This window comes from Polistes canadensis, unplaced genomic scaffold, assembly GCF_001313835.1.
Source record: "Polistes canadensis isolate GaletaPanama2010 unplaced genomic scaffold, ASM131383v1 scaffold_41, whole genome shotgun sequence".
NCBI lineage: Eukaryota > Metazoa > Arthropoda > Insecta > Hymenoptera > Vespidae > Polistes > Polistes canadensis.
In genome coordinates, this window is record NW_014569588.1 from 390948 (window position 1) to 404581 (window position 13634).

At 26.1% G+C, this 13634-nt stretch overlaps 3 protein-coding genes across 6 annotated transcripts in view; 1 reads left to right on the top strand and 2 right to left on the bottom strand.

Annotated features, from left to right (window-relative positions):
• Positions 1-911: 911 nt before the first annotated feature.
• LOC106784854 (cysteine--tRNA ligase, cytoplasmic) lies at positions 912-4622 on the bottom strand. Of its 3 annotated transcripts, none has more exons than XM_014744806.1 (11): positions 4536-4622; positions 4043-4189; positions 3717-3915; positions 3295-3637; positions 3078-3218; positions 2790-3000; positions 2227-2702; positions 1997-2141; positions 1679-1887; positions 1225-1599; positions 912-1145 (listed from the first exon to the last, which is right to left on the bottom strand). In XM_014744806.1, the coding sequence occupies exons 3-11, from the start codon at positions 3893-3895 to the stop codon at positions 1014-1016; spliced, it is 2211 nt and encodes a 736-aa protein (XP_014600292.1). In that variant the 5' UTR covers positions 3896-3915; positions 4043-4189; positions 4536-4622; the 3' UTR covers positions 912-1013. The 3 variants fall into 3 exon arrangements, with proteins under 3 accessions (XP_014600292.1, XP_014600294.1, XP_014600293.1); XM_014744808.1 differs by lacking the exon at positions 4536-4622 and adding an exon at positions 4430-4459; XM_014744807.1 differs by lacking the exon at positions 4536-4622 and adding an exon at positions 4410-4426.
• Positions 4623-4707: 85 nt separating this feature from the next.
• On the top strand, positions 4708-7636 carry LOC106784856 (eukaryotic translation initiation factor 3 subunit M). The gene is made up of 8 exons (XM_014744809.1): positions 4708-4883; positions 5095-5274; positions 5354-5448; positions 5523-5741; positions 5823-6091; positions 6187-6330; positions 6624-6825; positions 7351-7636. The coding sequence occupies exons 1-8, from the start codon at positions 4839-4841 to the stop codon at positions 7367-7369; spliced, it is 1173 nt and encodes a 390-aa protein (XP_014600295.1). The 5' UTR covers positions 4708-4838; the 3' UTR covers positions 7370-7636.
• A 2351-nt stretch (positions 7637-9987) lies between these two features.
• The window catches only part of LOC106784874, a 4719-nt gene continuing 1072 nt past the window's right edge, over positions 9988-13634 (bottom strand). The window contains exons 2-8 of one of the 2 annotated variants that reach the window (XM_014744844.1): positions 13246-13419; positions 12655-12778; positions 12390-12570; positions 12099-12306; positions 11872-12013; positions 11616-11755; positions 9988-10159 (exon numbers count right to left, since the gene is read on the bottom strand). In XM_014744844.1, the coding sequence (XP_014600330.1) occupies positions 10037-10159; positions 11616-11755; positions 11872-12013; positions 12099-12306; positions 12390-12570; positions 12655-12778; positions 13246-13419 (1092 nt within the window). In that variant the 3' untranslated portion in view covers positions 9988-10036. Of the gene's footprint in view, positions 10160-11615; positions 11771-11871; positions 12014-12098; positions 12307-12389; positions 12571-12654; positions 12779-13245; positions 13420-13634 lie in introns of both variants that reach the window. The other variant, XM_014744843.1, reaches the window with a different exon arrangement.

Consider the following 13634-nt stretch of genomic DNA (forward strand, 5'->3'; position numbering starts at 1 on the left):
TTCTAGCATTCGTTGAATGGAAGAAAACATATATCAGGTCTGCCTCTCCATGAGTCTGGCATTATATCACTTTTGCATTTATAAGGCTGTCACTGTCGGCTCGTACCCGACCATTTGTGAAAGGGGTATTATGTTCTAATAATGGGCGACACGCCATGTCAAATTCATCCGGTAAAATGGAAACAGGTTGACGTTTATTTTGTTCAGGAAGGCTTATGCACGATTGGGACTCGGTAAAAGATAAAGCTCATGATCGTGGATTAATCGAATTTGATGATATACAGTGGTTACTGTAAAGTTTTTCGAATGTTTTCGATAAAAGCATATATTTAAATTAATTTTTTTATATTTAATTTTTATATTTAAATTTATTATCCAAATGTCAATAGTTTCACATGATTATTTAAGATATTCGTGAATTCATATTCAACGAGTTTTATAAAATAATACTTAATGATTAATTATGTAAATATTAAATATGTAACTGTATCAAAAAACACATTATTAAAACTGGTCAAGATTTATTTATCTTATAGAAAAATGTAAAAATTAAATAATTACACTTTATTTGTTATTGTTAAAATAAATTAAATTGAATATTAATATAAATGCAACTCTTACAGTATTACATACAAATGCAAATTATTAAAATGATCTAATACATATGTTTTTTTACTTAAATGAAAGAAATTGCAATATAAATAAATATTCTCTTAGAGAAATAATATTAATAAATATGAATGTTTGAAACTTAATGCTGTATTTTAACTTTCATGTTTTCTAGTAGAAGTAGCTTTTATAACAAAGCTTAATATAATTGATTGCATATCAATACCGTATGCCATACATATTAACGCTGCAAAATTATTTAAAAAAACCAATACTCTTGTTAAAAACTAGTATACTCGTAATTAGAGTAAAAAACCTATTGTTCGCACTTTTTAATAGTCTTTTCCTGTTAACAATTTTATGAAAAAAGAAAAAAGCATGCAAATACATTAATGGCAACAAGATTACTTAATACAATTCTGTTGAGACATTAAGTAATCGTTGTATTTTTTTTCTTGAGCTTGCTGTAGTTTTTGTAACTTTTTCAATTGTCCTTTACTGATCTCTTTACCACATGCATCGTGCGTCGGTAATCCCTATAAATTGGAATAATATTGTATTATTGATTAAATAAACGAATATGTAATTAAAACTAACTGCATCTAATTAACACACTTTTTCATCAAATTGAGAATACTTGTCCTTCTCTAATTTAAACATTTCCATTGGTGATATTCTCTTTTGCGCTTCTTTCGCAGCAGCTGCAGCAGCTGCTTCACTTTTTCTTTTTTCCTTTTCTAAAATTTTCTCCAATTCTGCTTTTCTTTTAGCTTCTTTCTCTTTTAAAAGTTCATCTTTGTTTACTAATTTTACTTGGCAACCATCTTCGCTATCATCTTCTAAACGAACACCGACAGTTGGCAAAATATCATCTCTCAACTTATCACATTCACGAAGAATACTATCTGCTTTTATAAGTTTTGCATGATCCCTTACTTTTTCTCGAAAATCAGAAAGAATTTCAAGATACGGCATAACGATTTCTTCCACCTAAACAATATCATAAATATAATAAATAGTTTTTTGTAATCAATTATAATCATAAATACATATATTCACTTTAACATACATTTGTTTTCGTTGTCTCATTATCAATTGGAAAACCAATGCCATCATGAGATGAATTTATAGCACCAAAAATAGTGAATATTTTTGTAATGTAAACTGCAATATCTCTGAGTAATAGAGTATTTGGATGTTTATTTTGCTTCATATAAATATTGCAATGTGCTACAATATCTCTAATTGCGTCTAAAGCACTTTTTGTATCAATATTGTCTGTAAGCAAACAAGCATGTGTCATAAATATATGACATGTAACATAATACATATAAAGATACTTTAATATTATATTTAACAATATTTTTAAACTATGTATAAGACTTACCACATAATGAATTGTGAACGGAATCCTTCGAAGCAGAAAACTTTGAGTTAAGATCTATTTCAGCATCAGTCCATTTACTAAAAAGATTTATATTACCTGTATTACTTGAGCATCTAATTCTGCATTTTACATTTAAGAAGAATTCCTACAATAAATACAATTACATAATTAACGTTTCTTAAAATAGCACCTTATAAGATACTATATAAACTATATTAAATAATTCTTACGTTGAGGAACTTTTCGTATTGAATAGCCATATTCATAGTATTTTCACTATAGTCTAGAGTATCCTTCCATGAGTGAAGAAGAAATGCAAGTCTTAACTGTCTCGCTGAATGTTTTTTTAATGCATCTTGTATAGTAATAAAATTCTTTAATGATTTAGACATTTTACAACCAGCAATTGTTAAGTGACCAGAATGAAGAAAATATCTAACCCAATTCGAGTTATTAAAATGTGCTTCAGCTTGAGCAAGCTCATTGTCATGATGAGGAAATTTAAGATCTACGCCTCCAGTATGAATATCTAAACTATCACCACAAATTGCTGATGCCATTACAGAACACTCTATATGCCAACCTGGTCTACCTTTACCCCAAGGACTACACCACCAAGGTTCACCTGCCTTAGAACGCTTCCAAAGAGCAAAATCTGTTACCGATCTCTTTTCTGACAATGTTTCAACCGATGTGCTTAAATCACCTATTAAAAATATAATTAATAATTATATTACATGACTGTTTAATAAATTTATCAAATCATTATTATATGACTATAAAATATTAATACCTTCTCCTTCTTCTAAACTTGATGTATCACCATATGCTTCAGGAACCAATTTCGCATAGTAATGCTTATCTTTTTTATCAAATTTTCCTACATCAAAATAAACAGATCCATTGCTTTCATAAGCAAAACCATTATCTATAATTTTAAGAATAAATTCAATAATCTCTGGGACATATTCACTAACTCTTGTTAAGACATTAGGCCTCAATACCTATTTATAGAAATAAAAATATTTAAATACTCATATACATATAAATGTAATATTATACATTATTAATAATATCTCACATTTAAAGCATCCATATCTTTGTGAAATTCCGATTCCCAATGTTGCGACAATTTGGTAAATATTGAATGTTCCTCAACAGTATCTCCTTTTTGATCATCTAACCAATTGGCTAAAGGATCTCGTGCTTCCTCCAATAATATCTATAAAATTACATGTTTCAGTTGTTTATAAATATCAAAGTTAAATGAGGTAGAAAAATAACTTTATGCTACATACCTCTTGGCATTTTATAATTTTATTTTCATCTTTACTTCTGACTGCTCTTTCCAAATTTTCTATAGCTTTTTCGACTCGACTCAACATCTTTTCCATCATACATTTTTTATCGGGATCAGTTGTTATTTTTACTATGTTTTCAAAATTGGACATTACTATTTTAGTATGATCTAATATTTTATCTAAGCTATAATTTTCTTTAACATAATTTTGAAATAAATAATTTTGTCTGGCTCGTTTGATAATTTTGTCATCTATATCAGTTATATTCATTACGTACAAGACATCATATCCAAAATAATTTGACAATACTCTCCGTAAGATATCAAAGGATATGTATGATCTATAAGAATAACACAAATACAATTAATAAGTACATCATGATTATATTACTTTGATCAATTTATTCATTATATTAATACCTGGCATGACCCATATGTGAGGCATCGTAAACTGTTGGACCACAACTATACCACAGAACTCCATTTCCAAATTGAGGAATAAATTCTTCCTTTTCACGAGTTAAACTATTATATAGATATAGTTTAGTAGGTGTCTTCCTTTCTGGAAGACTCCAAGGTGGTTGAATTCTTTTCGCCATGAATTCACAATTGTTCTTTCCTTGTATGCAAACACAAAAAAATAGAATATAAACACTCAAGATATCAAAATACAATTTATCCGAAATCTCATAAATATTTGTATGTTTAAGTAAGATAAAAATACTTATATTAGTATTTCTAATCACCTTTATGCAAAAATGCAATTAATGCACAAATAAAATTCAAAATTCGACCAACTTTTTCTAATAATTCTATTGTCAACGCATTGAACACGTGTCGTAACTTCACTAACGGATGACGTTATTTGATTCTAACTATGCATCATTTCACACCTGAAATAATTGTGAAATAATATTTATTTTAATAGCAAATTCTTAGTGATTTATTTGTACAGTGGTATTCACTAAGAATTTTTTTTTTAATTCAAAAATAATCGAATACATTTTCAAAATGAAAATAACAAATTCAAATTAAATGAGTGGATATAAATAGAATGAATTTCTATTTCATATAATGTATTTGAATTATAGATATGTCTACTATTATTTTTACATTTAAATAAGCATAATCACATTTATGCCCATGATTTTAAATCTCTTAGAATTTAATGAATATGATTTTAGTATATTATCATATTTATGTTATAGATATTATTAAAAACTAAAAATAAAACTATACTTTTTAAAAATCTGATATATGCTGCTAAAATCTATATACCAAAGTTTTCTATTAATCTATATTGCATATTGGCAATTATTCACGGAATTAGTTACTAATACTAGGGAGAAAATGAATAACCCTATAAAAACTAGAAAAAGATCTAGTAACAAGAAAATTATTCAACCATAAACTGAACAAAATTGCTCACACTGCTAAAAGTCTATGCTCGATTCGACTATTTTCGATTAATTTCGATAACTGTATAATAGATAGTTCTAAAACACAATTTTTTTGCATCAAAACGTGGGCTTGACCATCAAGATGCAGATTCCACCGATTTTTATGGAATTACCTTTAGATGATCAGGTAAATATGTAACATAAATAAAAATAGATCATTTATTTATATGAAGCATGTTAATTTTATTACAATTGAACAGACGAAAAGATCTTTAATATTGTTTGTAAAATTAGAGGTTATAAAACTTCCAGTTAATATATGTTTGTATAAAATAATAAAACATTTCAACAACAATACAAATTCATATGTTATATTTCATTGTTGTTTACATTATTAGGCACAAGAGTTGCGAGCATATTTTAAAAGTCTTGGTGCTGAGATCAGCGAAGAGAAATCTCCCAAAGGAATAGAAGATGATTTACATAAAATCATTGGCGTTTGTGAAGCTTGTTTCAAAGAAGGAAATGAAAATGAAATTGAAACTGTATTAAATGATATTGTCTCTATCATGATTTTAGTAAGTATTATTACAATTTATGAGAATATAATATTTATGACAATTAATAATTTATACTAGTTACATTATATATTTGTAGATACCTACTGAAAGAGCTGAAAATTTAATATTAGCATTTTGTGAAAAGCTTACTAAAGCACCCGGTTACAAATTAGGCTTGGTGTGTTTAAAAGCGTAAGATATTATAGTATATTTGTTTAATTGTCTAAGTAAATATTCAAATTAAATTAATTTTATATATTTTATAGCTTATGGCTATTGTTTCAATCTCTTTCTGATGATTCGCCAATGAGATACCATGTCTATTATCATCTAGTCCAAATAGCTCGGAATGTAGATCAAGTAAAAGCTGTTTACGGAGGAATAGATCAATTGAAACAACAATTTGCATCGTTTCCTCCGTCCAATGAACAAATGCAAAAATTATTACGTTTGCTACATGAAGTACTTCTAAGTTGCAAACAAGGGTAAAACAAGTAAAAATACAAGAATATTATATATTTATTTATCATATTTACTTTTTTTATCTGTTATTTAAAATTATACAGAGAGCAAGCAGCCGCTGTAATGGTAGAACTTCTTGGAACATATACAGCGGAAAATGCTTCTGCAGCAAGAGAAGATGCCCAACGCTGCATTTTAGCTGCTCTAGCGGATCCAAATACATTTTTACTTGATCCATTATTAGCCTTAAAGCCTGTGCGGTTTTTAGAAGGAGAACTTATTCATGATTTATTGCTTGTATTTGTACAAGAAAAATTACCAGCATATCTACACTTTTATCAAAATCATAAGGAATTTGTTGAGCATCAACTTGGTATGTATATACATTTCATATTAATATATATTTATATTAACAAACTATTTTTAAAAATGAAATGTTTAATAAATTTTCACTATAATATTATGTAGGATTAAATCATGAACAAAATATGAAAAAAATGAGGTTATTAACATTCATGCAATTGGCTGAGACAAATCCAGAAATGTCATTTGATACAATTCAAGAAGAATTACAAATCAATACGGATGAAGTAGAAAATTTTATTATTGACGGTAATCATTATTTTTAATAAATCATGATTATTTATTTTTATATAATTAATTCCCCCCCCCCCTGTACGGATATAAACATTTTCATTTGTAATTAATCAAATGGATTTTAAACACGCAGGGAATATTAAAAGTATTAGTACTGGCTTAATAATAATTAATTTTTATTAAGTTATCGAAATATTCGACATTTTTATATTTAAAATGTGTCTTCTAATGTATTTTGTAAAAAATCTTATATATTCCAAAAAAAAAGTATATTTATTTATATACTGAAATAGTACTTCATATTTTAGTGTTGAAAACAAAACTTGTAAGAGCACGTATGGATCAAGCTGGTCGTAAAGTACTTATTTCAAGTACAATGCACAGAACCTTTGGAAGGCCACAATGGATGCAATTACGAGACTTGCTTGTTGCATGGAAATCGAATTTGTCTTCTGTTCAAGATTCCATGAAATCTGTAGCTGATGCGCAAATGGAACTTGCAACGAAAAAGTAAATTTTTATTAATTTTTTAATAATAACATTTTTAAAATATATATACTACAAGTATTATCTTTAATAGTACAACTGCCATTGTCTGTAGTTATTTAGATTTAAATTTAGGAAATTATGTGATGAATGCTATATCAGTTATTCTGAATTATTACTAATTGTTAGTAAATGTGCACTATACTTTTAATCATCATTTTTCATTATTCATAATTAATATTTTTATACTTTTTTATTAAAGTTATTTCCTATAAAATATTAGTCTAATAATTCATATGGATTTAATATTATATATTAATACTTATATACCATTCATAAATTTTATGTATTATACAATCATAACTATGGAATAGTACAACAATTAATAAGTTTTCATTAAATTTACTGAGTATGAGTATATTTTCTTTTTTCAATTGAATCATGAAATTTATTTTTGTTTATTTTATCGCAATTTCATATTTTATTTTTATTTATTTTTACCATATTTTGTTATAATTCTAATTAAAAACGGTAATATTGATTTTTTAGGAAAGACAGCGATGTATAAGTATACATGGTCTTCACAATGGTAGTACTTACTATCCTCTATACATATTCTTTGCAATAATTACAAATTGCTACTTGCCTTCTACAAAATAAATGACAATAATATTTGATTCAGATATGTATTATTGTTTTCAATTATAATTTATCATTAATTTCTGATTATTTAGTAAAATTTCAGTTCGTGATTTTGTTTTTATATAAACAGAAAATTTAATACAAAGTATACACTATAATCATGTAGCAATTGAATAAAATAATTGTCAAAAAATATCATTTTTTGTGAATATTCGTACTTTTTATTATCACATGGTAATGATACAAAATATCATCTGTACAATTGTATATGCAGAAGATATAATACTTTATTAAAAATTTATAACAGAAAACCTCAACATATGTAAACTAAATTAATAAAACAAAAGATAGCACACTTCTTTTAATGAAAAACAAATAATTATTTAACTTATCTAATGTGTGTCATTGCGTATTTCAATATGTTAATAATAAATGTTTATTTTATATCTCCCTGTGTAACTGTATTTAACTGTTATCAATATAAAAGTATTATCTTAACAAAGATGAAATATGGTTTTTTGAAGGCACTACAGGAGTTATTTCGTATGTAAACATTTACCGTTATTAATGCCTTGATATAAATTAAGATCAGTATAAATGAATACAATTACAATTCGTCATTGGAGTGACTTACATATGCTTATTCATAATAAAGTTCACTATAAAACATTGCATATAATTCTTATTAAATGTTATGCAACATGTTCGAAAAATGATTAAAGTAATCTGAATAGTTCAAATATTTTAGAGGATTTAATCTATATAAACTATATCAATAGTACTAATACTACTATGAGGATGACACATTGCATCGACTTGAATATAAACATTTGATGATAATAATAATGAATATAAAGTAATTGTACATAGACAACAATTTTTATGCTCTGTATGTCCTGCTTGCAAACTATTTTTCAGATTAAAGTTCTATTCTTATCTTAAATTTGTTTTTCATTTAATAATAACATTAATACAAAATATCCTTGCATTTGGTATAAATCATATGTTTAATATAAACAAACTATTTATTTAAGAGGCATCATGGGTGCACATTCCATTTAGTATTTTCATTGATTCACATAATATACGTTTATAAAATTTAATGAAAGATATTACGTTTTGTGAAATACTTCATAAGTTATAAGCTTAAAAGACTTCATGAGAAATAAAGCTTTCTTATTCAGGTGAATGCTTCATATACTATATTATAATAATAACAAATTAAAATTATTAATCAAAAAAATATAATTCTAAATAATAATTAATAATAGAGCTATAATATTTAATGATCATACATATATTGATTATCAGTTACAGTTTCAGCAAAATGAAATCTTATTAGAATTCTTTTTTATATTACAAAAAACATCTTTAATAATTTTATAACCAATTACCAAACTTCAAATTATAATAAAATTAGTAAAAAAATATTGTTTATAAGACAGTCTGTATGTATACATGAGATATAAGCCTAAAAAGCAATATTAATTTTTTTTTAAGAAAAATTTTATATAGTTCATTATACGTGTAAAAAAATCTGCACTATGTTTTTACAAAATTTCAGTCCAAATTTATATATTAATTTACTCACATGTAGTATTTAGAATTACTTATTACAATATAGCAATTTCAGTAAAATAATTTGTGATCATTTTTTTTTATCTTACACAAGCAATTATTAATATTAACATTTATCTATAATTTTGTTGAAACTTTCTATTCAAATAATTTATATTAGATTATCTAATATATGCCGATGTCGGCTTTTGTAATTTACTTATTTGTTTTTGTAATATAATATAATGCGAGAAATGCCTTATTCAATCGTTTATTCTAATATCTTTGTTTAATTAGTAAAAGAAATTTTTCTAATATCGTTATACGAAACACAGAATATTTTTGTTAAAAAAAAATCTCCCTTCTGGATCAAATATTGCAAATAGAAATTATTTCACATTTTATCAATTGGAGATAGACAACTTTGACCATATACTCTTTCTTTTTCTTAAACTACTGTAAAAAAAATATGCTGCATTAAAGAAAAATGTCTAGTTTCATCAACATAATTATAATACTCAATAATGTAATCATAATCCGAAAATCTTTAACTTCTTCATATATTATTCTGTTAATATTTGTAATATTTACTTTAATATAGTATTATTAAATTTCGATCCATTTTTTAATCCACATTTTTAATCTCAATCATTTAGCAATAATAATATATGTTTCAAATAATCTAACATATTCTGAAATCCATATTATCGATTTTTTTGTCTTTCTCTTTTTTTTATAATACATATACAAAGAATGTTATCTTGAATATTTAATATTGTTTTATATTTCAAATCTATACACATTTTATGTATAACGTTCACTGAAAAAAGCAAAGATTAAGTGGATATCGTATAATGTAATTATAAATCATATATGAGTTTTTTTTTAATTTTATGTGACGATGTAATACCACTTTTTTTTGTTTTTTTTTTTCTTTACTTTTCCTTTGATTTTCTTTTCTTTTTTTCTTTTTTTTCTTTTTTTCCTTTTTTTCCTTTTTTTTCCTTTTTTTTCTTTTTTCTTAATTCTTTTCAAATCAGATCTGAGTAGAAAATCGTGGACGTGGTAAATCTCCAAATACTGTGTCACCATGGACACTCTTAGCTAGTGCTTTAATAGAAGCTCGAATATTATGTGGATCAAGAGGATCCCTTGACATCTGCAAATACATTTACGATTATATATTATATAATTATTATATATATATATATATATATTAGGTCTACCGGAAAGTTCTGTCCGATTTTTTCTCAAGTTTCAATCGATATAAACATGTTTATTTGATTCATATATGACTATTTCTCGTTATCATTGCATTTATACACATGTACTCTCCTAAATAAACTGAAAAAAAATCTTCTCATGTCATTGGGCAGTGAGAGGCTACGAAAAAGTTCATTTACGCCACTGTATTTTGTACGAGCTCCAACAAAGAAAGAAATGCTACAGAAGCGTGCCAAAATTTAGTATAAGTTTTTGGTTTATATGCAGTTTCAGATAGAACGTGCAAAAAATGATTTAAAAATTTGAAGCAGGTGATTTTGACCTTAATGATAAGCCACGTTCAGGACGGCCATCATTGATCGATGACGACATTATCAAGGCTATGATAGAGCAAAATTCATTTTTGACAACATCGGATATTGTAGAGAAGCTAAGTTCAACTCAACAAACCATTTCCGACCATATTCGGAAGCTAGGATTGGTCTATAAATATTGCAAATGGGTGCCTCATCAGTTAAGTGAGAAAAATTTGAATGATCAAGTCGTCATGTGCACATCTCTGCTTACTCGGTACAAAAACGAATCTTTCTTTGACCGGATGATAACTGCTGATGAAAAATGGATTACATACGACAACATCGTGAGGATATGAGCATATTGCGAGCTCGGAAAGATTACCCTTTCCACTTCTAATCCGAGCTTGAACCTGAAGAAGAGAATGTTGTGTATATGGTTGGACTTTCAAGGACCAATACATTATAAGCTTCTGAAACCTAATGAAAAGCTAAATTTGGAGAAATACTGTAAGCAAATGGATGATTTAAATAAAGAAAAGAGGCCAGCAATGTTCAATAGAAAGCACGTCATACTGGATTATGATAATGCCAGACGACATGCTTTTTTGGCGACTCGTCAGAAAATCGCAGAGCTAGGCTGGGAAACCATGTCACATCAACCATGCTCCCCAGACCTTGCACCCTTCGATTATCACTTGTTTTTCTCGTTGAAAAATTTTTTACAGGAAAAAAAATTCAAAACTGAAGATGATGTAAATCAAGCACTAGTTGAGTTTTTCGTCTCTAAAAAAAATTATTTTAAAAAAATGGCATTTAAAAGTTGCTATCACGTTAGCAAGAAATCATAAGTAACGATGGAAAATATATTCTACAATAAATATTATTAAATGTATGAAAATTTTGTTATTTTCTTTCAATTCAAAAATGGACAGAACTTTCCGATAGATCTAATATATATATATATATGAATTATATTGTATATATTTTTTAATATATATAATATAACAAAATATAAGATTTGCTATACAATATATATAATATAAGACAATTAATTATTTAATATTCAAATTTGAACATAAGATGTTCATTTCATACCTGATCATCATCATCATCCGGAATTGTTTTTCGAATAAACGCAGAAAAAGTTGGTACACTAACAGGCAAAGATTTAGCTAATGTAGGATGTCCACCTCTTTGACCTCTATGCATATGGATACCTTCGTCTTGGCCAGAATCTGTTAATCGTTTTACTTATATAATGATATAAATAAAAGTTATTAAATAAAATATTTGTAAAAATTTTAATATACATAAGGAAAACAAAAAGAAGTAGATTATTTAAAATAGTTACCATCAGTGTCTGATTCTTCATCCGAAGATCGAAGATGATCAAGAGTTGATGTATCTTCCACTCCTTCAAGTGGGAACAAAGCTTCCGTGTCAAAACTGCTTTGCTTTGTTGCATAGATAGTTCTTTTTTCTATATTATTATTCTACAAAGAATCATGCAAACTATTTAGTAAATTTATATAAATATGGATTACAGTATGCATCAAAAATACATAAATAATTTCTTACAATAGGTACAGTAGAAGACTTAACAGTTGGTTCATATTTAATATTAGTTTGAATAACATGTGCTACATCTTCCGTTGTTCTATGTGATTTTATATTTTTTTCACTAGTTATTGAAGTTGTTATATTCCCTTTAGTATTATCAGAAGTCTTTTGTGGAGTTTCTGTATTATTAGTTAGCCTTTTTAATTCTTCACCTTGTAGTAATAAACTTAAAATATTAAAATAATGGTCAAATGTAGTATTAGCAACTCTATGTTTATGTAATTGAAAGATTTAATGTTAGTATTTTACCTTGTCAGTAGCCGATATTCATTATGTGCCTTCTCACGGAACTGCTCTAACAATTGGTACTGTTCTGTAGTAAAATTACGTATTTTTTCTTCAATATCTACAGCTTGCCTTTGTACTGCCTCCTCGAGTTGTTGATGAAGACAACCCAATGCTACTTGAGTAGCACTTAATAATTGTGACACTATAGAAACGAAATAAAAATAATTATTAGTTTCAAAAATATATATCATTATATATGCATTGAAATGCACATTTTCAAACTTACCAGAAAATTTATTAGGTGGTTGTAAATAATCAAGATCATCTAAACTACTTCGATCAATTATTATTCTAAAGACATCACTGTAATCAATATGAGATCTTAATCGTTCTATTTCTTCCGGTGAAGTCTGTAAAAATATATAATAAATCAAATGTACAATAATAATTTAAAGAAATAAGAATTACGTAAAGTAAATAAAACTAATAGATTTATAAAATATAGATTCGTATATAAATTTTAATTAAATCATTTTTATTTGGTTATATTTAATTAGATACATTTCTATTTTTAAAAATATATAAAAGATTATATAATATTATAGATAACTTAGGCAAGAGATAATCTCTCTTGATATAATTGTCCCATTTACTTATCAGATATTGCATCTTTAACAATATTAATGTATCATAAAATAATATGATAAAAGATAAAAAAAGACCATCTATCTATACATCTTGATAATCTATAGTTTCAGTAAACGTAGAGTCAAAAGAAGTAAATCGTGTTAACAATCTGTCCTACTGTGATCAGGAAAAACAAAGTGACTTACAACTAGATATATAAAAATATTTTATGAACAATACATTTACTTACAATCATATTAGTATTAATGAGAACTAAGGCAGCACCATATTCCTTGTGTAGAGCATGAGTGTATATTGAACAGTTAAGACATCGATGAATGATCCAAGTTCCAACATTTGTTACTTCAACTAAACCTTGATGTTCTTTGGTGATAACCTCTAAATCATTAATAGTAGCAAGTTCCTAAAATAAAAAAAAATTTGTTTTATAAATGTATATGATTAAATATTTAATGCAAAAATTAATAATTTTCCTATGATATTATAAAACTTGTACATATATATTATATAACATTATATATATATAAATAAATAAAAGAATAACACACATAAAGCATAACATTTAGTGAGGGTCTACGTGCTTATATAAAAATAATATTAAAATTTTTTTATTTATTA

Excerpts from the sequence above, each read along its gene's own strand:
- LOC106784854 (XM_014744806.1), bottom strand. The coding sequence starts at position 3,895 with ATGGCGAAAAGAATTCAACCACCTTGGAGTCTTCCAGAAAGGAAGACA. Across the intron at positions 3,219-3,294 it reads AAATTATAAAATGCCAAGAG|ATATTATTGGAGGAAGCACG; the intron begins GTATGTAGCATA and ends GTAATTTTATAG. Across the intron at positions 1,146-1,224 it reads ATTCTCAATTTGATGAAAAA|GGATTACCGACGCACGATGC; the intron begins GTGTGTTAATTA and ends TCCAATTTATAG.
- LOC106784856 (XM_014744809.1), top strand. The coding sequence starts at position 4,839 with ATGCAGATTCCACCGATTTTTATGGAATTACCTTTAGATGATCAG. Across the intron at positions 4,884-5,094 it reads AATTACCTTTAGATGATCAG|GCACAAGAGTTGCGAGCATA; the intron begins GTAAATATGTAA and ends TTACATTATTAG. Across the intron at positions 6,092-6,186 it reads ATTTGTTGAGCATCAACTTG|GATTAAATCATGAACAAAAT; the intron begins GTATGTATATAC and ends AATATTATGTAG.